Here is a 24,483-nt window from a genome sequence, read left to right on the forward strand (position 1 = left end):
TAGCAGAATGAGGTTTCAGCAGTGAGAAAGTTTATCTTATTAAAACCCAGTACATTAACAAAGCAATGTATTTTGTGACTATAGTTTAAAGAATACAGAATCTGGATTAAAAAAACCTGACTAGACCCATACTGTTATTTGTAAACAATAAATATCCTGATTAAAATGGTTGTCAACTGCAGGGAGAGAAGTGAGTCTTGGCTCCTTTTGAGAATATGCTGAAAGATATTGAATCTCTTCCCAGAAAATGCAGGTAGAAATGTAGGCAAAACTTCTTGGAATTTATAGGGCTTTGTAATCCTGCCAAAGCTTATCCATAGGTCTTAGTCCCCAGGCCTGTGACTCCAAGTGATGAACTCCTAAAATTCTTTCACTTTATAATTTAGAATCTTGAGTCTTAGGTGAAATCATGTAACTGAGTTTTTGTAGCTTATAAATTAGAGAACAAAACTAATACTGAACCTTGAACGCACTGAACCATGTCTCTTGGCTTTAGGCATGTCTAGAATTAAAATGTCAGATGGCCAGCATCATTAGGTAAATATTAACAATATAGAAGGAAAAATATACTACCCTCAATGGGAGAAGCAACCTGAGTTGGTGTAATTCTGGTGATTGATTTCTCCATATTGTGCTACATTGCTTCAGTTCAGTTCAGTTCAGTTCAGTTGCTCAGTCGTGTCCGACTCTTTGCAACCCCATGAATTGCAGCATGCCAGGCCTCCCTGTCCGTCACCAACTCCCAGAGTTCACTCAGACTCACATCCATCGAGTTGGTGATGCCATCCAGCCATCTCATCCTCTGTCGTCCCCTTTTCCTCCTGCCCCCAATCCCTCCCAGCATCAGAGTCTTTTCCAATGAGTCAACTCTTCGCATGAGGTGGCCAAAGTACTGGAGTTTCAGCTTTAGCATCATTCCTTCCAAAGAAATCCCAGGGCTGATCTCCTTCAGAATGGACTGGTTGGATCTCCTTGCAGTCCAAGGGACTCTCAAGAGTCTTCTCCAACACCACAGTTCAAAAGCATCAATTCTTCGGCACTCAGCTTTCTTCACAGTCCAACTCTCACATCCATACATGACCACTGGAAAAACCATAGCCTTGACTAGACGGACCTTTGTTGGCAAAGTAATGTCTCTGCTTTTGAATATGCTATCTAGGTTGGTCATAACTTTCCTTCCAAGGAGTAAGCTACATTGCTTAATGTTTTTCATCTTTGTTTTCTCAAATACTAGGTGCCTGTTCCATAATCAGTATTGTACTTGTTTCTCTCCTCTTAAACAGTCTGACATTTTGCCCAAGAAAGTGAAGTCACCTGAAGGGAGCCTGTCAGAGCAGCAACGTTAGATTGTCTTATTTTGCTTGAGATTGAGAGAGAGAATTTCAGCCACACACCAGAATAGAAAGAATAGTATAGTGAATTCCCATGTAGCTGTAACCATTAACCAATGGCTAATTCTGCTCTATCCCCACATGCATCCCTTCTCAGGTGCATTCTTTATTTTTTAACTAGAAAACAAATCTTTTTTTCTGTTTAATGTGTTTACTTATGTGGCTGCCTCTGGTCTTAGTTGAAGCAAGTGGGGTCTCAGTTCCCCAACCATGATCGAACCGACATCCCCTGCACTGCAAGGCAGAGTTTCAACCGCCAGGTCACCAGAGACGTCCCCCTTTCATTCTTTATTCCGTTTCCTCATTCCATGTTACATTTCCCATTCTTCTTCTAGTCTTCTCAAATTCCTTGTCTTTTGTTTTTTAGCTTCCTTAACTTTTGGAAACTCTTGAGGCATAGTTTGTATACATTAAAATCCATACATTGTAAACGCAAAATTCAGTGCTTGTTGGTAAATTGACTGAGTTATGCAGCTGTCACCACAATCCAGCCATAGAACATTTCCATCACCCGTGTAAGAGCTCTTTTGTTGGTTTACAGTTAATTCCTAGTCCGACCTCCAGCCCCAGACAACCACTAATCTACTTTCTGTCTCTATAGATTTGCCCTTTCTGAGTGTTTCAAATAAATGGAGTCACACAGTATATGGTCCTTTTTGTCTGGCTTCTTTTACTTATGTTATTGAGGTTCATCCATGTTGTACTGTGTATTAGCAATTCATTCCTTTTAATGGCCAAATAGTTTCATTGTATGAATATATCACCTATGCTCAGCCATTTACTAGGACATTTGAAGTTTGGGTTTCCATTTTTGGCTGTTGTGAGTAATATTGCTGCAAACATTTACATGCAAGTCTTTGGGAAACATGTTTTCGTTTTGGGGGGTTGATAGCTAGGAGTGGAGTAGAATTGTTGGGTCATATGGTAGATAGCTTCCCGGGTGGCTCAGATGGTAAAGAATCCACCTGCCAATGCAGGAGACACAAGAGATGTGGATTCGATCCCTGGGTTGGGAAGATCCCCTGGGGTAAGAAATGGCAACCTGTTCCAGTATTCTTTGGGCTTCTCTGGTGGCTCAGAAGGTAAAGAATCTGCCTGCAATGCAGGAGATTGGAGTTCAGTCCTTGGGTTGGGAAGATCCCCTGGAGAAAGTAATGGCTACCCGCTCCAGTATTCCTGCCTGGAAAATCCCATGGACAGAGGAGCCTGGCGTGCTACAATCCATGGGGACACAGAAGAGTCAGACACAACTGAGCGAATAACACTTTCACTTTTTTTTTCATGGTAGATCTATATTTAACTTTTTAGGAAACTGCCAAAGTACTTTCTAAAGCAACAGTACCATTTTGCAGTCCTACCAGCAATTTGTGAGGGTTCTGCTTTCAACATATATGCCAACATTTGTCCTTCTCATATTATTTTCGAGTCAATCAAAGTCATCATATTGTTTGATCCTTAAAATCCATAAATGTTTCAGTATATATTTCAGTATGTACCTATAAGAAATAGGGACTCTTAAAAACGTAACTGCAGTATCAGATGACACCCTTATGGTTTCAGCCATAAGGCTTTCAGGCGAAGAGGAACTAAAGAGCCTCTCGATGAAGGTGAAAGAGGAGCGTGAAAAAGCTGGCTTAAAACTCAACATTCAAAAACTAAGATCATGGCATTCGGTCCCATCACTTCATGGCAAATAGTTGTGGAAAAAATGGAAACAGTGACAGATTTTTTCTTGGGCTCCAAAATCACTGCAAATGGTGACTGCAGCCATGAAATTAAGAGACACTTGCTCCTTGGAAGAAAAGCTATGACCAACCTAGACAGCATATTAAAAAGCAGCGACGTTACTTTGCCAACAAAGGTCTGTCTAGTCAAAGCTGTGGTTTTTCTAGTAGTCGTGTATGGATGTGAGAGTTGGACCATAAAGAAGGCTGAGCACTGAAGAATTGATCCTTTTGAATGGTGTTGGAGAAGACTCTTGAGAGTCCCTTGGACTGCAAGGAGATCAAACCAGTCAATCCTAAGGAAATCAATCCTGAATATTCATTGGAGGGACTGATGCTGAGGCTGAAGCTCCACTTTGGCCACTTGATGAGAAGAACTGACTTACTGGAGAAGATGCTGATGCTAGGAAACACTGAAGGCAGGAGGAGAAGGGGATGACAGAGGATGAGATGGTTGGATGGCATCACTGACTCAATGGACACCAGTTTGAGCAAGCTCTGGGAGATGGTGAAGGACAGGGAAGCCTGGTGTGCTGCAGTCCATGGGATCGCAAAGAATTAGACATGACTGAGTGACTGAACAACAATGACAACAATGTCATTTTAACAGAAAGATAATGTTTAATATCATGAAATACCAAATTAGGTTCAAATTTCCATTGGTCATAAATGGATTTAAACTTTTTAAAAATCAGAATCGAAATAGTGTCCTCACATTATGATTGGTTAATATACCTCTTTGTCTGTGTTGATCTGCGGCGGGGGGCGGGGGGGGGGCTCACTCCTTCCAGCTCCCCTGTCCTGGATTTTGCTGATTATTTCCTTGTAGTGTAGTTTAGTATGTTCATCTATGCTTCCGTCCTGTGTGACCTAGATTTGCTGGATTATGTGTGTTTAAGAAAAACTAGAAATCCAAGCTTTCAAGTGAAACTAGCTAGCTCAAACTCAAATTTAAAAACAAAAACAAAGCACTGTGTTGGCCACATGTAGCACATTTGTGGGCCAGCATAGTCAGTGGATCGCCAGTTGAGGAGCTGTTTAAATAAAGAAGTGGCCAGGTAGGTGACCATAAGCTAGCTCAGTTAAATGTTACTCTGTTTTCTAAAATTCAGTTTGTGAGAAAAACTAAATTGACGTATCATTACCCCACTTGCTTTATATTTGAAAGCAGTCTAAAATGTGAACATTATTTATTGTTTATTGAGGAACATAAACCATTTTTTATATTCCAATATTTAGTGAAAAGTTTAAAACAACTTTCTAAAATAAGGGGGAAAAGGAGAAACATATAGTAATTGTCTATAAGGGTTATGGGAATTTTTTTTTTTTAGTTTTGTCTCCAGATCTACCCTTTCTTCTGAGCTCTGGACAAGTGTATCCAGTTTTCTAACCTCCATTTCCACTTAAGTGGCTCATAATCATCTCTGTATGTTAGAAACATCCTCACCCTTCACCCCTAATTTGTACGTACTCTTTCTCCAGTTTTTCTTTTCTTAGTAACTGGGACCACCAGCTGCTCATTTTCTTAAGTCAGAAATCTTTTATTCTTATCTTCTTATCACATTCATAGATTTGTGTTCTAAATACAAAGCTCTCCAATCCATTCACTGCTGACATCCCCACTGTGACTGTTAGGTCTAGGCCATCCTTGGACCAGGGAGGTCTCCTCATACCCGTTTTCCTAGCATTATCTTAGTTCCTATTTTGTTTTGTAGCCTTATCTTCCTAAAAGCCAAAGCTAATCGTGATTTTCCCCTTAAGCCCATTGGTGGCACCCTGTGCCCCTGAGGGGGAACTCTCAGTCCTCTGACTGCCAGTCTGTGTGCCAGTCTCCTCTCTGCTGTCATTGCTCTGCCTTTCTTTAGTTTCTTAGTTCATACGTGTGCAGTTTGGTGAATTTTTTAAATTTCTGAATATACCCAGGTAACCAGCACCCAGGTCAAGAAGAAGGACTTTATTAATACCCCAGAAGCCCCCTTGATTGTCTCTCCCAGTCACTAAAAGTCTTATAATACCCAGCACACATCAAAACAGGAGGAGGAGCAAGGTCTTATCCTGCTCAGTTTTGAACCATAATGCCACGTGACTCTGTAGTGGGGATCAGGCAGATCTATGGGGCAGAATGGGAAGCGCGGATGAGAGACTCATCCTAGTGCAAACTTGATGTGCAGCAGAGGGGGCACCGTAGGGCAGTGAAAGTTAGGACAGATCGCTCTGGAGTGGCCTCAGGACACCTCGCTGGTCTCCATGGGAGTAGGGTTGGGGGAAGAGATGCTATCCCACAAACAAAATATATTCGAGGTGAATTACAGACTAAATGTGAAAACAGAACTCTCAAACTTCTAGAATAACATATCGTGAATATTTTTGGGCTTCCCTGATAGCTCAGTTGGTAAAGAATCCACCTGCAATGCAGGAGACCCCGGTTCAATTCCTGGAAGGGAAGATTCTCTGGAGAAGGGATAGCCACCCACTCCAGTATTCTTGGGCTTCCCTTGTGGCTCAGCTGGTAAAGAATTCATCTGCAATGTGGAAGACCTGGGTTTGATCCCTGGGTTGGGAAGATCCCCTGGAGAAGGGAAAAGCTACCCACTCCAGTATTCTGGCCTGGAGAATTCCATGGACTATACATGGGTCGCAAAGAGGCGGACACAACTGACCGACTTTCACTATCACAAATATTTTAGACTTTGAGGTAGAGAAGGACGTTTTTTAAAAGACATTTAAAATTGTTATCAGGAATAAACATTGAATTTTTAAAAATTTTATTGAAATATAGTTGATTTGCAGTGTTGTGTTAACTTCTGTGAACAGCAGAGTGACTCAGTTATGCATACATATTTTCTTCTCCGTATTCTTTATCATTGTGGTTTACCGCAGGGTACTGACTACAGTTCCCTGGGTTATACAGTAGGCGCTTGTTGTTTATCCATCCTATGGTATATAATAGTTTGCATCTATTAATTCCAAACTTTCAGTACTTCCCTCCCCCACACCCCTGATAGATTTTTTTGAAGATGAAAACTGTCAGGAATAAGGATCAATAGATTTTCTCTTACAAAATATAAAAAGACTTGTATAACGAAAGATACCACAGTTTAAAAAAGAGACCGGGAAAAGATACTTGCAGCATCAAAGTCAAAATTAGTACCCAGAATATATAAAGAATTTAAGGGAAAAAATCCAAAAGGAAAATGGACATATGATGTTTATTTATTTAGTTTTCTAAATTTTTACTTTTTAGGCCACGCTGCCTGGCGTGTGGGATCTTAACTTTTCCAACCAGGGTTGGAACCTGCATTGGAAGTGCAAAGTCTTAACCACTGGACTGCTGGGGAAGTCTGACATATGATATGGGGTTTTTTTGGGCGGCGGGGGAAAAACAATTTTATTTTTTAATTTTTTTTATGATATGTTTTTAAAAAAGCATTTTACAAAACAAAAACTCAAATGGCTAATAAACCTAGATGAGGTGCTCAAACTCATGAAGTACCAGGAAATGCAAATTGAATCATCAATATTGATTTTCCCCCAAACTGGGAAAAATGAAATGTCTAATGACATCAAGGTTCAGTAAGGATGTAAGGAAACTTTCTTATACTTTGGAAATTCATTTGTCAATTTCTACTAAAATTGAAAATGTGCACACCCTGTGTCCTAGGATTTTACATCTAGATGTATATACCCTTAATCCCCACCCAGATAATACATAGCGTATGTGCAAGGGGGGCTTCTCTGGTGGTCCAGTGGTTGAGAATCCACCTTGCAATACAAGGAACACCAGTTGGATCCCCGATCGGGGAAAGTCCCACATGCCACGGAGCAGCTGAGCCTGTGCATCACAGCTACTGAGTGCATTCTAGAGCGAGAGAACCACAACTGCTGAGCCCACTTGCTGCAGCTGCGGAAGCCTGCATGCCCTAGAACCCATGCTCCGCAAAAAGAGAAGCCCCTGCAGGCAGGAGCCTGTGCACTGCAACTAGAGAAAGCCTGTGTGTAGCAGTGAGGACCCAGCACAGCCAAAGCATAAGAGAAATAAATACGTCTTAAAAATAGCACAGTTTAAAGAAAAAAAAAAAAAAAAAGATATGTACAAGGAATTCTCGTAGCAGTGTTGTCACAGCAAATGATTGGAAATTACCTGAATGCCCAGGAATGATTGGGCTTTACCTGAATGCCCAGGTGATGCTTTGGGGAAATAGATGTACATGCGATGGAACACAAGCAGATAAAATGAGGAACCAGAGCATATTCAATGTGTCAACACAGATAGGGCCTCAAAGAATGCAATGCTGTCTGAAAAATGCACGTTGCCAGATGTGCACATACATTGTAACACAGTTTATCAAACTTTTAAAAACATCATGATACTGTATTGATGTTTATGGTTATGGATATGAACTTGGGAAGGGATGGTCGAGGGGAATAGGATTTATTCTCTTCCTCTTCCTGCTCCTTGCCCTCTCTCTGTTCTGATGGTTCTGAAGCAGCTTCGATGTAGACATGTCGTAATTGTGAGCAGTGGGTAGATGGATATTTGTTGTTATTCCTTTTATTTTTCTACAGCGAAGGGGATTTTGAGCCTCCTGGGGGAAAGGGCTCTCTTGTCTCGCTGACCATTGATTGTCCTTGGGGAGATTTCTGGCTTCCCTGTGGTGGAAGAAGAGGTTTCCTTATTCCTGGACTGTAAGAAGGCTGTTGGGAGACTTTTTTTTTTGAGAGTTGAGTCTTTTATCACTTCTCGGGCCTTAGTCATTAGTGGCATTTTGTAAATACTGGTTTATTTACATTTGAATTAAATCAAAGTTGAATGAGTGATTAGTGTGTTTGACTTTCTTGGTTCCTATTAATCTGAAATTTTGTGTCTTTTATTTGTATAGTGAAATACAGTTTACAGAGTGCCTTCTTTACGTATATCTTATTTGATGTGGTAACATGATCGCTTAAAAGGGAGTGTTGGAAATTAGGTTAGATGCTAAGTCACTTCAGTCATGTCTGACTCTGTGCGACCCCATAGACGGCAGCCACCAGGCTCCCCCATCCCTGGGATTCTCCAGGCAAGAACACTGGAGTGGGTTGCCATTTCCTTCTCCAAGGTTAGATGAGGGTCCTGCAATTAATATATTGCTGGCAAATAATAATTGTTGAAAATAACTATTTTTTAGTGATTATAGGTTAGTACATGGTCTTTGTTAGGAATTTAGAAAATACAGATTCCTAACAAAGACCATGTACTAATTTATTTCCCATGTTAGCAAGGTAATGCTCAAAATCCTTCAAGCTAGGCTTTGGCAGTTCATAAACTGAGAAATTCCAGATGTACAAGCTGGATTTAGAAAAGGGAGAGGAACCAGAGATCAAATTGCCAGTGTTCTTTAGATTATAGAGAAAGCAAGGGAATTCCAAAAGAAATCTGCTTCATTGACTACACTAAAGCCTTTGTGTGGATCACAGTAAACTGGAAAACTCTTCCAGAGATAGGAACACCAGACCACCTTACCTATGTCCTGAGAAACGTGTAGGCAGGACAAGAAGCAACAGAACCTTACATGGAACAACTGACTGGTTCAGAATTGGGAAAGGAGTACGTCAAGGCTGTATATTGTCACTCTGCTTATTTAATCTCTATACAGAGTATATCATGCGAAATGCTGGACTGAATGCCTCTCAAGCTGGAATCAAGATTGCTGGGAGAAATATCTACAACCTCAGATATGCAGATGATACCACTCTAATGGCAGAAAGCAAAGAGGAACTAAAGAACCTCTTGATGAGGGTGAAAGAGGAGAGTGAAAAAGCTGGCTTAAAACTCAACATTCAATAAACTCAGATTATGGCTTCTGGTCACATCACTTCATGGCAAGCAGATGAGGAAAAGTGGAAACAGTGACAGATTTTATATTCTTGGGCTCCAAAATCACTGTGGACGGTGACTGCCACCATGAAATTAAAAGACATTTGCTCCTTGGAAGAAAAGCTATGACAAACCTAGATAGTATATTAAAAAACAGAGACATAGCTTTGCCAACAAAGGTCTATACAGTCAAAGCTGTGGTTTTTCCTGTAGTTGTGTATGGATGTGGGAGTTAGACCATGAGGAAGGCAGAGCACCGAAGAACTGATGCTTTCGAAGTGTGGTCCCTTGGACAGCAAGCAAGATCAAACCAGTCTACAAGCCTAAAGAAAATCAGTCCTGAATATTCATGTATTCATTGGAAGGCCTGATGCTGAAGCTCCAGTACTTTGGCAACTTGATGCAAAGAGCCAACTCATTTGCAAAGACCCTGATCCTGGGAAAGATTGAGGGCAGGAGGAGAAGGGGATGATGGAAGATGAGATGGTTGGATGGCATCATCAACTCAATGGGCATGAGTTTGAGGCAACTCTGGTAGATGGCGAAGGACAGGGAAGCCTGGTGTGCTGCAGTCCTTGGGGTTGCAAAGAGTCAGATGTGACTGAGCGACTGAACAACAAAGTGAAAGAAACAATGAACAGAATTTTAAAATACAAACGGAAAACAAACACTAGCAAAAATAATGGTGTGGATTTGGGGAAGAACCAAATCCAAGTTTTAGAAAAATACTTAGCCTAGTGTTTTGTATTTAGGATCTATGTGATAACTGAACATTTGGGCAGATAATTCCCAATATGAAACTCATGACTTGACACAACGTGAAGTGCCTTTGTGGAACCTCAGCTTTGGGAGTATCCACTGATCCCATTGTTCTCTTGGACTTAAAATTTGTGGACTGAGCTGAGATTGGAGTCACAACTCTGAGACAGTTTCAAGTAATGGGCAGGTGTCTCTTGTTGTTCTTCGGGGGGAGGAGCCAAGTGTATTCTTGGAGCAGCTTTGGCTACTTCCCCCTCATCACCCCCCTCCCTGTTTTGAGTGCCTGCTGGATGCCAGGCCTTGTACTTGAAGGAAGGATAGGAGGATGACTAAAACATTGTTCTTCCTTCCCTGGAATTCACGTTCCAGCAGGCCATCGAGTCTGCCCCCGGGACCCTTCCAAATGCACTGGACTGAATCGAATCTATTGTGTGTTTCCCTCTGCAAAATTGTTGCTGTCATATGAATTTCTGATGAGTCTTCTTCAGCTTTTGGAGCAAGATCAAGTCCCACAGTGGTCAATATTACTGAATATATGGAGACATTGGTTAGCTGACAAGGAACTAGATATCGCAGTTTTCCAAGCAAATGAATAGGTTTACTAATCAACTTCTCCAGATTACTAATTCTTCTCCTGCACATCTTTTCAGGATGACGTGAGGCATAAGGTTCATCTGAACACCTTTGGATTCTTCAAGAATGGGTACATGAAGGTGAATGTCAGCAGCCTTTCAGTGAATGAACCTAAAGGAGCCACAGACAAGGACTTCACTGTAAGTGCCTTTCCAGGAGCAAGGGTAAACCCTTTTCTGTTGCTCAGGTAAGAGCGTCCCCCATTTTTAAACATGGAATATTAGAATATGTAGAAAGTTAAACTTGTGAGCAGACAGCAGTAGTTTTGTTTTTTAACACTGAAGTTACAATTCTTGAATAATTTCAGTTACAGCTGATCCTTCTTACAAAATACACGCTAAGAAAACCGAGAGGAAGGCCAGGCCAAAATAATCACCTTTTCTTCTCTTGGGCTAAGAAAGGTATGGACGTCGGGGCATCAGTGGTAATTCACTTCTACCGTTTTCACCTCCTCTTAGATTGGATTCAGCCTAGACCGAACAAAGAACGATGGCTTTTCTTCGTATCTGGTGAGCATCGAGTGCGTGACCTGACGCCCCCTGCACTTGCGCCCAAGCCCTGGGTGGGAGTGCCCTGCCCCTGTCAGCGCTGCTTCCTGAGGTGGCAGCTTCGACTTCCAGGCGTCTGAGCAGCCGCAGTTGTGTCTTTTGAGTGGAGGCTGGGCCACTTACTTGCTTTGTTCATGTAAACCTTTTGTTCTTGTTGTAGTGTGACTGAATAACATGATGTGTAACTGGGTCTTCTTTCTCAGGATGAAGATGTGAATTACTGTATTTTAAAGAAGCAGTCTGCCTCTGTCACGCTTTTAATCCTAGACATCTCCAGAAGTGAGTAAGTAATGCTAAGATCCTTCAGTTCAACCCTAAAGTAAAGTTGGGGGACTTCGGTAGTTAAGCTAAGACGCGTATCATCTGCCACACGCCAAATACTTTGCCGAGTGCTGGAGATCAGGTGGAGGTGCAGTCCTGGAGGAGCTTCTAGATGAGACAGCAGCGATACCAGTGGTGGCAGCAACCTGGAGGAGCAGTAGGGCAGAGGGACGGTGGTTTGTGGGCAGGAAGGGAAGGCTTCAGAGAAGTGTTGGCGCAGCCAGCTTTCTCGTGAGGAGACTTTGCAGAGGAATAAGAAAGGGAAGTGCATTCCCAGCAAAGAGAACGTGTTGCACCGAGGCAGAGTAGCGTGCGCTAGCATGGCACGTGTTCAGTGAAGTGAGTGTGTTGTTCGCGCCAGCTAAGGGGAAGAGGGAGGTTTCTGCCTATCCCATGCTGGACGTGCTCCCCTTGACATGTGCGATAGTGCCACCTGAGGGCACGTGTCCACTCCGGCATCGAAACTTGCGGGCCCCTCCTCAGGCGGGATGGGTCTCACACAATTGGGGTCTGGTCAGCAGGGAGAGGGAGGACATGCACCTTTCATGGGCTGCGAGTCGTTTTTCTGCCCTTCGCTTGCTCCCCGAGGCCTGTTTTAACGTCTTACTGGGTTTTTTTAACCTCTTGTTCCTTTTCCCGTGTGCACAAAGTGCAGGAAAGATGGGGAAAGAATAGTCATTTCTCCTGATTCCCCACGTTAGAATACTCAGTCATTTATATTTCCTTCTAAACTTGTTTCCTAAGTCTAGAACATCTGATTTTAAAAATCCATAGTCATTTTATAATTTTATAAGCGTCCCTGTTCATTCAGCTTGATCATCATCAGTTTGTTGAACACATTACACATACTTAGGGAGGAAATATATACCTCAGAATCAAATGGTTGCTACAGACTCAAACTTTGGAGTGGGGCTGCCCCAGCTGCTGACTAGCTTGCTACTCTTGGGCAAGTTCTTTAACCTTTTAGCTTCCATTTCAGCATCTGTAAAAGGCAGATAATAGAATCTGTATCCAGTCCATCACGGACTGCATGAGATGATGGGCTTAGAGCTGGAAACAACACCTAACTGACAACACCTACCTGCCGTAAGCTTTACTTTGATCTCTTTCTCTTTTTCTTCTGTCTTACTTGAATATAGAGTGAAAATAAGATCTCCACCAGAAGCTGGTGCCCAGTTACCAAAGATCATCTTTACCAAGGATGAGAAGGTTGTTGGTCAGAGCCAGGAGCCTGGTGTTAACCCTGTCTCATCAGGCAGCCAGGCTCCGAAAGAACAAGGTAACTGTAAGGTAGACACTAGCCTTTCCTTCACTACCTTGCTTCCTAGATCCATTTTTGTTCCTACTTAAAAACAAACATGATTTTATTTAGCGTTATTTTACTTTTGAGGTGATATAAAAATGCATAACAAAGAAAAATACAGGAAAGATGGAGAAAGAATAGTCATTTTTCCTTATTCTCCATGTTAGAATAATCAGTAATTTCTATTTCCTTCTAAACTTGTTTTCTAAGTCTAGAACATTTGATTTTAAAAATTAATAGTCATCTTATAATTTTATAAGATCCCTGTTCACTCAGCTTAAAAATTTTTTTATACTTATCAGATGCCCCATTAAATGGATACTATAGTTTGCTTGGCATTTTCCCTTAAAGAGACATAGTTCCATTTTGATGCTATTATAAAGCATTGGTGCATCAGACGTCTTTATTTGTAGATTTTTTTTTTTTCATATGTAGAACGTTTTTTTTTAGGCTGAGTTCCAGGAACTGGAATTTCTGGTTCAAAAGATATGAATACTTTTGGGAACATTGATACATATTTTCATTCCTTTCCACATGAGTTGTGTGAATTTATACTCCTTTTAGGAAATATATAATCATAGCACCCACATCACCAAGTCCTAGCCAGCAGTGGGTTTTTGGTTGTGTTTGTTTTTTAAATCCTAAAGTGAAAGGCAAAGGGGTGTCCTTGGTTTTGAAGTCACTCTTATCACTGAGATCGCACTTTTTCTCCCTATGTTGATTTACCAGTTTAGATTTATCACCTCTTTTATTGACCATCAGGTTTATCTAGTAATTTATATGAGGTCTTTAAAGATAACTTTATTAGTTACAGTATTATTTATGTATTATTTTCTCAGTTTGTCAACGTTCTAACACACACTAAAAGACGTGCAGAGTGTTCCACGTGTGTGATGGTGCGGCTCCATGTATGTGCACCGTCTTCTCCTCGTCTAGGTTCCTTGAGCTCACGTGACCATTCCCTAGGCAGAACATTTTCGTCCTTCTTTTTATTCTGAAACTCTCTCCCTTCCTATATAGTTTGAGAGTTTCTTCCTCAGAAAGAACGACTTAAGTAAAAATAAGACACAGAGGCCCTCTCTTTTCATTGAAAGAAATCATTAGCACTCTTTACACTCCTTGCTGTGAGAAAAAAGTATGCTTTATGCTAGTAATATTTGCTGTTTTTTCTACATATGTAAATAAATCTCATACGTATATATTTTAAACAGTGATCTGGTTTCAAGTGTCATTACTTAGAAAAAAAGAAAGTCATTCCACGTGGTGTCTTTGGCAGTTACATGCACTAGGTTATTTAGAGACGATTTCCTTCGTTGATGCTGAGTGTTGCCATTTATTAAATTGTGTTCGTAATAGAACATGTCCAATTTGCGGCTTCTACAGCTCAAGAGTGTTTGGGGTTTTGAGGAATTGCAAGTTTGTAAGATGGCATGTGGCCTCACCATTTTGTTTATTTGTTTGAATTATTTGATGTTAGATGAGCTAGAGTCTCATAAAGTGATACCGTACTATACTTATGAGCTGAATCATGCAATAATATCTTTTAAATGATTCTTCTTTTAGAAAGTGGAAAGTCTAAAAGAAGTACCGTGGATTCAAAGGTAAGAACTAACCCCAACCTGTGCGCTCTCAGCTTTTCCAGGTGTGTGTGCTCACATGCATGTAGGACTGTCCTTGTGCATATGTATACACACACACACACACATCTGCATGCTCAGTCTGCAGGCGGTTGCCTTCTGTTTGGGGAGAGAACTTGGATGCTCTGAAATAATTTCAGAGTAAGACTGAGTGCTGAGTTACACAGCCCTTATGTGATAGAAGCTCAGATGGTGAGGGGAGAGGGAAGTGGGGTATCTGAGAGTCGCCTGGAGGGAGATGTCACTGGGGCTTGAAGTGTGGTGGATTGTTTGGGGAAGAAGATGAGAAGAAAGGGGCTGAAGACCATCATGAGCAAAGACTGGAAGTGGACATGAGCACTGACGAGTGCTGGGCACTGGCCTGCCGAAAGTAAAACATAACATATATTTGGGACCAGAGAGAGGTATCTTAGATTATAGAGGGCCAAAAAATTGAAGATATCGATGCACAGAAAACAGGAAGTCATCGTGTGTCCTTGGTCAGCATGGAACGTGATACCGAACATGTTAAGGGAAAGTCGTTGTTCAGAAGGAGCGTGCAGGGTGGCGGTGGTGAGGGGGCCGGGGACCTGAGAGGGACCAGGAGGAGTGCCGTCGTAACCGTGCAGGTTTCGGGTGTTGAGCATCTGAGCCAGAGCCGAGCTTCGGAATGTGGAGGAAGTGAGCAGCAGGCTGGGAGGCCAGGGCGGCGGGGAGCGGGGAGAAGAGGGGGTTGCTTTCCTGCCCCCAGCGAGGTGGGGAACAGAAATAACAGAAGGACACGTGGGAAAGTTTTAGTTTGGGTTATCTTAATATTTGAGTGATGGAGCATCCAGATGGCAGGGTTTCACTGTAACAGCTTTATTGAAGTAAGATTGCTAGACTACAAACTGTGCGTATTTGAAGTGGCAGTTGAGTAAGTTCTGACTTGACGTGCACCTGTGAAACCAGCACCACGGCGTGTCCGTCCCCTCCTGTCCTGAGGTGCCGCTGACCTGTCCCTAGGTGCTCTCGTGGAGGGTGAGTCTCGGAGGTTCCTGTGTCGTCGCACGTCTCAGTAGTCCTCTCTGTTACTTGGCTGTAGTCCGCTGCGCCCGCGGCAGCGTGTCGGTCGTTTGACGTTGGGCGTGGAGGCGTGGCCTGGGTTGGCGTCCGTTGTCTTACTAAAGCTGTAAGACTGGAGAGGTGCTCAGCGGGGAGCAGGGGGCTGTTGGGGCGACAGGAGAGGTAGCTGAGAAAAGGAAACAGGTAAAGGTTTACCTTTTTTTGTAAAACAGGATTTCATTCATATTGAAAAGATGGTGAATTTCTTTTCCATTGAGCTTTTGAAGACCAGCGAATCTAGGATTTTAGAAAAACATGTTTTGGAGCTTTTAAATTTTTATTTTTACTAGCATGTTTTTTTGGATGGTCTCATCTAAAATAGGTTGTTAATGTCTTTTTTAGGCAACAGGAGAGAAATCCTTTTCTGTTCATAATAATGATGGGGCGGTTTCATTCCAGGTACGTAATCTCTTTGAGTCAAGCTTTGTAGAATTTATCTCTGCCATGTAAAAGGGTGAATTTTTAAAGAAACTTTCAATTTAGGAATAACAACTTACATATGCTGTGTGCCAGTCATTTGAATATAGGAACTCTCTCCGTAACAAACCTCCAAGGTGGATATTGTTACCCGCTGCTTATCAAACCATGTTTCTCTGAGAGAGAATAACTGTGTATCCAGTGTGAGCATCAAGGCCCAGGTTCCAACCCGGTTCTCCCTGGCTGTCCCCACAACTCTGCCTGTCTAATCCCACACTGCCTCCCATTCAGAGTGTGTCAGAAACCCAGAATTCTCCACCTGAAAGGATGATTGTCATCTTTTGGATGATGTCATTTCAGAGACGAGTTCACTGAGACTTAGAGGCCTGAGTGAGCTGCTCAGCCGTCACCGTCGTTAACTGCACACGAGTGTTCATGCAGCATCACAGCCTGTGTGTGGGGTGTGGGGTAGGACATTGAATTGGATCTCAGAGCCCACATGCTAGGTGGTGACCTTGGACAACTCACTTAACCTCTGAACCTCACTCTTTAATCATCTGAAAATGGAAAATGATGACACCCATCTCACAGGGTGGTTAGGTGTATCATTTTTTAAAAATAAAAGTGCTTTGTAAAGCACTGTACAAATAGTCTCTTACCATTAACTTGTAAGAATAACTACCTCTTTTTCTAAGCAGTTTTCATTGAGGCATCATTTACTTCGAGTGAAATGCATAGCTCCTGAGTGTGTGGTTCTGTCATTTCTGACAATGGCCTGCACCCTGCCCTTACCCGTGCTCAAGACTCTCTGTATTTGTACCACTTCTGAAAGGCCCCCGCCCCTGCATCTGCAGGTCTGAGTTCTCACCGTAGATTCTTTTGCTGCTGTAACAGTGTTGATGTTATTTAACTTTAGTAGCCATCGGTATTAACAGCTGACTTGAGAGTTTATGGGGTGCTCATCTGCTCTGAACCCTCAGCAGCTTCCCCTCTGTCTCATAGTAGAAGCCCAAGTCCTCCTGCTGGTCTCCGAGCACACGTGGTCTGGCCGCTGTCGACTCTGAGCTCAGTCCTGTCTCCTCCCCGCGCTCTGTGTGTTGCTGTGCTGCAGCCACAGCGGCCGCCGTGCTGCTCCTGGGGAAGGTGAAGCCTGACTTCTGCTCCCGCAGCCCCCACTGGGGAAGAGCTCGTCCACAGAGTCTTCATGCTTACTTTCTTCCTCCTTCAAGTCTTGGCTCAAATGTCACCTTTTCAGCAAAGCTTCCTCCGGTTGCACTGTTTTAAATGCAGCCCACCCCCCACCCCCCGGCTCTACCTTTTCCCTTAATACTTCTTTCCAGCGTACAGCATACTGTATTTGTTATATTTATTGTTTCTCTGTCTTTAGAAGGTAACTATACGGGCAGGGATTTCTGTCTGCTTTCTTGCTGCTCTGTGTGAAATTCCTCATCTTGGGCCTGGCCCTAGTAGTCTTCCTATCAGTAATTACTGAGATGAATGAATGTATGAACGAATGTCAGACATCCTGCTAAGTACTCACACCTTACCTTGTCTCAGTTCATCCTCCCAGCAAGCTATGAAAGTCGGTACTTGTATTAGTCCCCTTTTACGGATGTCTCTTTTTTTCCCTTCTTTAAAATTTTGAGGTACGGTACCTATAGAAGAGTGTATCGCACTTACCTTGAGTACATGTGATTATCAGTAATCACCTTCATAGCCATCACCTGGTACAGGAACTAGACCATGCTTACCATGCCTGTGTCCCTCATGTTCTTTAGAGTGACTCCTGTCATGAAAGATGTTACCATAACCATTTCCTTGTTTTCTTCATTGCTCACCACTTGTATATGTAGCCCTAAACAGTATATTAATATTTTAGACTTGCAGTAAAATGTTCCCTAGAATTGATCAAGCAGTCACATTCTGTGATTATATATATGTGTGTATATATATAAATAACATTTTTTGATTTACATTAAGCTTCACTTGAATACATGAAATATATTGAAAAACAAAGAAAAATCTCTAAACATAGTAGATGTAGCCTCTGTTACTGTTGTCTAAAATCATACAGGTACATTTTGATGAGGAAATACTGGTCCTTTAGTTTTTCAAGTACCAGAAGAACCTCCTTTCTTTCTTAGAAGTATTTTTTACCTAAAGGGCAAAACAGTAATGTGTGGGCTTGAAAGCTAGGTAACCGCATCTTAAGTTAGCTCTGCAGACTTTGGCAAAAACCCATCACTGATGGATAGATACGTGATAAGGGAAGTGTAGTAAAGTGTAGAGTCTAGGTAGTGGGTACATAGCTGTTGACCGTATAATCCAGTCTACTTTTCTGTTCGCTTGAAAATCATTAAAATATTAGGAGGGTATCATAGAATAAGAAAAAGTGTATTGGAACTCTGCTCTAGGAGAGTTTGATTAACTTAAGTAAACGGTCTGTTTTCTTCTATTCGTAGTATTCATGATTTCTTTCTGAGATTTAAAAATTTAGCTGAGGATTTGGATATCCTTAAACTTTTTTTTTTTTCATTTTCAGTTTTTCTTTAACATCAGCACTGATGACCAAGAAGGCCTCTACAGTCTTTATTTTCATAAATGTCTTGGAAGTGACGCTTGGTCTAATGACAAGTTTTCGTTCAGCCTTGATGTGAGTACCATATGAAAACTGCTCCACACAGATGTTGTCAGCTGTGTAAAATGCAAGATGGTTTTTTTCTTTCTAAGAGCAGTTTTAAGAACATTTAAGCAGAGTTAGAGAAAAACATGGCCAGAATAACATTTCTGCCAGTGGCCAGCATACTTCAGCAGAGGATTCTTCAAAAGGAAATATAAGGGATTTATATTAGGATGTGTTTACACTTCAGCCTGTGCATTAAGAATGTGGTTGTTTGGACTTCCTATGTGGTCCAGTGGTTAAGACTCTGCACTAATAAGGCGGGGATGCAGGGAACTGAGACCCCCACACGCCTCAGGGTGCAGCCAAAAAATAAAGTGTCACAGCGTCTATAAGTCATCTATGCTCTGTTTCCTAAAAGAATATGGTTGTTACCTTCCGGTACTCACTTTCTTGAGCTTCTGTGAAATAGCAGAGATTCCAAATTACTGAATATGGGATGATCTGTTTCTGAAAAGTGAAAATAGTCTCATGTTGGTTTCAGATCGAGATCACAGAGAAGAATCCTGACAGCTACCTCTCAGCAGGAGAAATTCCTCTCCCCAAATTATACATTTCCATGGCCGCCTTCTTCTTTCTCTCTGGGACCATCTGGATTCACATCCTTCGAAAACGACGGTAAATTATCACCTTCTTGAGCCCTTCAGCCCCCAGGGTTTGGGGATGTGTTTGTTTAGTTTCACCTGTTGCTGTCTTCCCAACCAGGAGACCTTGTCACTAGCAGTCCCGTCCTCTTCAAAGGGCATCTTCCCTGAAACAAGGGGGACTCTGCAGAAGCCTTACAGTGTGGGAGGCCTTTGCATGCCATGATGTTTGTTTACTTCCTATTGCTTGGTTTAAAAAGCAAATCCAAATACTTCAGTAATATACAATCGAAGTAAAATATATAAGCCAAGTGTTTCCATAGCAAGGTCTGGAGAAGGAAATGGCAACCCACTGCAGTACTCTTGCCTGGAAAATCCCATGGACGGAGGAGCATGGTAGGCTAGAGTCCACGGGGTCACAAAGAGTTGGACATGACTGAGCGACTGAGCGACTTCACTTTCCATAGCAAGGACACCCCAGCTCAGGACTCAGAGTGAATGCATTGGTCACATTCAGGGGCTATTTGTTCTTAAGACAAGAGGCGTGACCGTGGCCCAGGGCCTGGTGGGAGCCTGGAGCTGCTGCCGAGCTCTGAAGGCCCAGCCAGGGTAGACATTGCCCTCCAGAAGCTCAAGAAAACCTCTTCAAGGCCTACCTGCCTGACTCTTGGCCTTTCTCCTGAAACCCCCGAGGCTTTAACTTCCTCTTCTTGGTATTTGAGGGGAGCAGCAGCGTATGAGTGGAACTAGTGATTAATTCTGTGTCCCTCCCCAAAGTGGAAACGAAATGCTAGTTTTCAGTTAAAGAATAGTGTTTGTTATAAAGTCCATAAACTGTGTAAAGGAAGGTATGGAAATACAGTATCATAATAGAGATTTAAATTCACACAATAAATGAGTACCCCAAATACCAGATGCCTCCTCTGGAGCAGTGGGCCAGAAATGGAGACCTCTAAGCCCTGGTAGCCTGCCTGTCTTCTAGTGGACATGGCTCAGCTTGAATACTGGGCTCTGCTGGGTGCGGTTTGCTGTTTCCTGTTTGTTGTAAGTCTTTTACACCCACTGGATGCAAAGAACGTCTTGTTTGCTTGTGAAGGACTCTACATAATCATGTTTGGACTAGAGATCGGGAAACCATTAATAAGAAAAAAAGAATCCTGCAAATTCAGGCCGTAAAAGATGGTGGAGGGTGGTTTTTATTGTTGTTGTTGTTAAGGTTTTGCTCTTACCTTTAGTAGACAAGTAAGAACTAGGAGTTGGAAACCTGGTTTTCAAATGTAAATGCTGACTGTTGCTGCTACTGATTGAAGTGTACCTGGCTTCACTCTGTAATTCTCTTTTTCCTCAGCTGCAGAACTGAAACAGTCATAATCTGCCATAATCTGCCTTCCTCTCAAAGTCTTAGATCTTCAGATTTCTTATGTGATTTCCCCTGAAATGACTTGTACAAGAGGGCTTTGCAAATCAGAGTGCTATGCAAAGATGAGGCACATGCAAAATAGCTTAGCCAGATGTTCATTGGTATTTTAAATTCCCTTTATTTAGCGAGGCAACAGTCACTGTCACTGGTTCACTTTTATATAAAACCGTGATGACAGTTTAAAACCTGTGGTTAAACGAGGCTGACCTGCTTTGGGCAGCGTATTTTAAACTTCTTGTTGAAGTGTAGTGTAGATCCAGAAACATGTCATTCTGGCCCTCTGCCCACCCCCACCCCCCGTGTTTTTCCAGGAGTCTTGAGCCACGGGGGGTTGGTGATTTGAGTCACATCACGGATGTGCCTCCAGGGCTCTTTGAGAGACTTGCAGCCCCTAGAGTTGGAGGGAGCTGAGAGACTTGGGCCTTGGCTTGTTGAGGCCTCGAGAGGGGAGGTGAGAGCCACAGTTGGCGTCCCGGGCACAGCTGGCCTGGGCCCACGTTGGTCTGCTGTGCCGTCGTGGCCTCTCTCACGTCTGCGAGTTCTGTCGTGGCCCCGGAGCAGGGGGAGCCGGGGAGGGAACACGCACAGCTGGCCCGCTTGGAGCCGCTCTCCGCCCAGCACGGTGCTGGGTGTGGTGGTGCCATTTTCAGCAGAGGTTTCTGAGGCCTCGTGAGAGGAGGGTGGTCAGGGTAGAGCCCGTGTGTGAGCCCGGTCGCTGCCCCCCCGGAGCTCGAACTCTTGCCTGCCTTCACCTGCCGTCGCCGCTGTCCCCCAGGCTGCAGGTCGAGAGGGCCAGGCCGTGAGGGTGAGCCCAGCCCTTGCCGGCTCTGCAGCCTGGGCGAGTCTCCTGGCTCTTGAGGACCGACAGACTCCTCTGGCCTTGACTTCCCTTTCGACCTTCAAGTAGGTAGGCCCTGGAGCAGGAAAGAACCAGGGAGGAAGCCAGCCCGGAAACTGGTGTGCGTCACTCACGACCCGCCCTCCTTATCGTTCTGTGCAAGGCCCTCTCCTGTTTGACTTCCTGTCCCCTCTCTCGTTCCTTCCCACCCACGGCCAGCCACCCAAATGTGTTTCGTTTGTGTTTTGGGGTATTTGTGTATCTTGATAAACAAATCACGTTTACTGGTATTGAATGTGTTTTTAATTTATATGAACTGTCCTGTCTGTAGGTATTGTTTTCGTACCTTGTTTCACTTGGTAACATCCTCTTTAAGATGCAGGCACATCGCTGCATGTGCGCCCAGTTCATGGCTGTTCAGCTCCTCCATGTCATCCAGTGGGCGCCCCGTTTCGCTTGCCCGCCCCCTTCGTGGTGGACCCTTAGCTTGTTCTCATCTCCCTGCTCCCCTACCCTGTCACCTGCCCGCCTGCCTGTCCCCAGATGGCTTGGGCAGCCTCTGAGGTTCATTCCGGAAGGAGGCCCGCTGCGCGTGGGGCGTGCGCTTCTTCAGTTTCACCGAGCGCTGCCAGGTTGCTTCCCGCAGGGCCTGGGCGGGTGGTGCTGCTCCCGCACGCGCCAGCACTGACACCTGAGCCGGTGCCTGGTTTTCTCTGGCGTGTCTTCAGCCTCCCGGGCTTCCCCGTGTGACGGCCTGTGTTTGCATTATCCTTCTGCCGGGTTTGCTGTCTGTCCCTGGTTGCTGTGCTTGAGTTCGTGCACATTGGAGTCTCAGTCCCTCGTATGTCTTAAGACATTGGCGATTTCTTTTCCCAGTTGAATTGTTGAGGGAAAATCTTTCACGTTGATGGAGTCGAGGCCATGTAGTTGTAGCCTTCTGGGTCGTGCCTCGTGGATCCTGAGAGGCCCATTCCTACTCCAGATCACAAAATGTCTATTTTCTGTTTAGCAGCCAAATCCCCCTGGGGTATAGGTAAGTGTGAAGCTGAGGTCAGCTTTCCTCATTTATTATATAGGTTTGAGCTGAGGTTGGTTTTTTTTTTCCTCCAGTGCCAGTTATTAAGCAGCCTATTCTTTTCCCATTGACTTGGTGTCACCTTAAATATTAAGCTTCCATACATGCACAAATCTATCTCTAAGCTTTCTAGTCTGTTCTGTTGGTTTACTTCTCTGATGCTCACTGTCCCCCATATTTTAACTGGTGTATCTTTGCCGATTGTGTTGATATCAGAGAGTGGGAATTCCCCCTGTCGCTCTTCCTCAAGTCTTTGCTTTCTTTCATAGGGTTTAAAACTTTTTCTCTGTCATGGTTTTGTGTGTCTCACAGGTTAACTCCTAGGGCGAGGCGGGAAGGGGTAGAGGAATTGAATGTCTGGCAGCCTGAGGGTGGACTAGTGCCCGTAGAGGATGTGGGGGGGAGTGGGTGCTGTGTCTCACTGGCCTGGTGTGTTTGGCAGGTTCCAGCCTTGAGGGGACAGAGAGGGGCACGGTCTTTTACCATCCCTGCTACCTAGCACCAAGCCCACCTCTCCTCTGGGCTAGCAATTTTCCCTAGAGCTGTGCCCAGTCACCTCTGCCTTCTTGGGGATTTTGTGCCATTTTCATAGATCCATCTGCCTCTTTCTTGCCTCTGTGGGCTTTCCAGGGTGGTTTCCGGAGAGGAAACTGGCAACCTGTTTAGATTTCTATCTTATCAGGCCTGGGAACCCATTGTGCATAACTTGGCTCCATTCACAGAGTTGGATTACATGGTAGAGATGACTTGGAACCCCATTCCACGCCTTCTCTGCTGGCAGCAACCACTTTTTAAAAAAAGCTTTGTGTTTGTGGTTTGCTTAGATCATATTTATGACTTCCTTATAAATATATGGTGGGTGGGGCTTCAGCTATCCTTTGGGAGTGTAAAATTGTCCTTAAATTCTTTTCTTTCTGTTTTATAGGAATGATGTATTTAAAATTCACTGGCTGATGGCTGCCCTTCCTTTCACCAAGTCTCTTTCCTTGGTGTTCCACGCAGTACGTATTCATGTTTTGGAGTCATTTATGAAATACCTATACTATCAGGGAAAATAAGTTGGAAGACAGGCTACATCCAACAACAGATAAAAGAATGCCTTTGCCATGAAGCCTCCTTTGGTCCAGGAAGGGCTGGTCATGGGATAAATCATCATAGCCTCCCTAGTGCTAGACTTAAGACATCTTTAGATATTATCTACAGACTCAGAGTTTTCTCTTGTAGGTGTTTATTTTTTCACCCTTCTAGTCATTTCTTGAGATTAGAGGGCCACCTCATGAATTGTTTCCACAGCTTCCTTTATTTTTTGAAATATTCCCCCATGTTCCCATTTGATTTGAAATTCACTGTTAGCATACTTGTTTGAGAAGATTGAGGCATAAGAATTGAGTCAAGCTCTGAATGTTTAGTGCCGATGCAGACTGAAATGAGCCAGCCCGTGGGAGACAATCACAGCTTCCCCACTTTGTAGGCCTGCGAGATATCTGTGGGCCCCATCTGTGAGGGTGACAGTCTCCAGACTCTCAGGAGCCTACTGCCCTTAAAAATGTTGTCCTAGAAAAAGTAATAACGTATCCAGTTGTAGTTTCAAGAAATGACGATTATTTGGCTAGTTTCCCATTTGGATTAAGGTAAAAAGATTCCTTCTGGAATCATGCAGATGACGAGTCATGGGATTCTTGGGTCACTTTCATATCCAGACAGCCACGTGAGGAGGAATGAAAGGTGCACAAAGGAACTGATGTCAGCTTTGGGCGTCCTGCCTGCAAGCATTTGGGGCACTACTGAAGCTGGCCACTTTAGTGGAAATTCATTGGTAGCTTCAGGTAGCTCTAAATTTACAGGTTTGGTTCTTTTTTTCCCCCCAAAGAAAATAGAGTTGAAGCTGGGTGGTTCCACATAGGTTTTTTAACTGAGTTATTTCTTATGTAAGCAGCAAGGCTATGAGAGAGAAAGCTGTTGCCTGGGATTGAAAATACCTGTGACATTTGGAGGATTTTTTTGTTTTTTGGTTTTTTACATCTTTACTTTTATATATTAATTCATTAATTAGCCATTTAGTACCGCTTGCGGAATCTCAGTTCCCCTGCCCAAGGATTGAACCCGGGACCCAGCAGTGAAAACCTGGACTCCTAACTACCAGGGACTCCCTTGGAGATTTCTTATAAGAAGAGAATAGGCAGCCATTTGCCAGAGTGAATCATCTGCCTCAAGAG

The 24,483-nt window shown here is 43.5% G+C and overlaps 1 protein-coding gene across 1 annotated transcript in view; it reads left to right on the forward strand.

The window, feature by feature from the left end:
• The window catches only part of GPR107 (G protein-coupled receptor 107), a 59,183-nt gene that overhangs the window by 1,528 nt on the left and 33,172 nt on the right, over window positions 1-24,483 (forward strand). Inside the window, exons 2-10 of the mRNA XM_027556576.1 lie at window positions 10,379-10,501; window positions 10,820-10,870; window positions 11,113-11,192; window positions 12,370-12,509; window positions 14,097-14,134; window positions 15,596-15,652; window positions 18,213-18,323; window positions 18,835-18,968; window positions 23,193-23,268. Coding sequence (XP_027412377.1) covers window positions 10,379-10,501; window positions 10,820-10,870; window positions 11,113-11,192; window positions 12,370-12,509; window positions 14,097-14,134; window positions 15,596-15,652; window positions 18,213-18,323; window positions 18,835-18,968; window positions 23,193-23,268 — 810 coding nt within the window. The remainder of the gene's footprint in view (window positions 1-10,378; window positions 10,502-10,819; window positions 10,871-11,112; window positions 11,193-12,369; window positions 12,510-14,096; window positions 14,135-15,595; window positions 15,653-18,212; window positions 18,324-18,834; window positions 18,969-23,192; window positions 23,269-24,483) is intronic.

This window comes from Bos indicus x Bos taurus, chromosome 11 (genome assembly GCF_003369695.1).
Source record: "Bos indicus x Bos taurus breed Angus x Brahman F1 hybrid chromosome 11, Bos_hybrid_MaternalHap_v2.0, whole genome shotgun sequence".
Classification (NCBI taxonomy): Eukaryota; Metazoa; Chordata; class Mammalia; order Artiodactyla; family Bovidae; genus Bos; species Bos indicus x Bos taurus.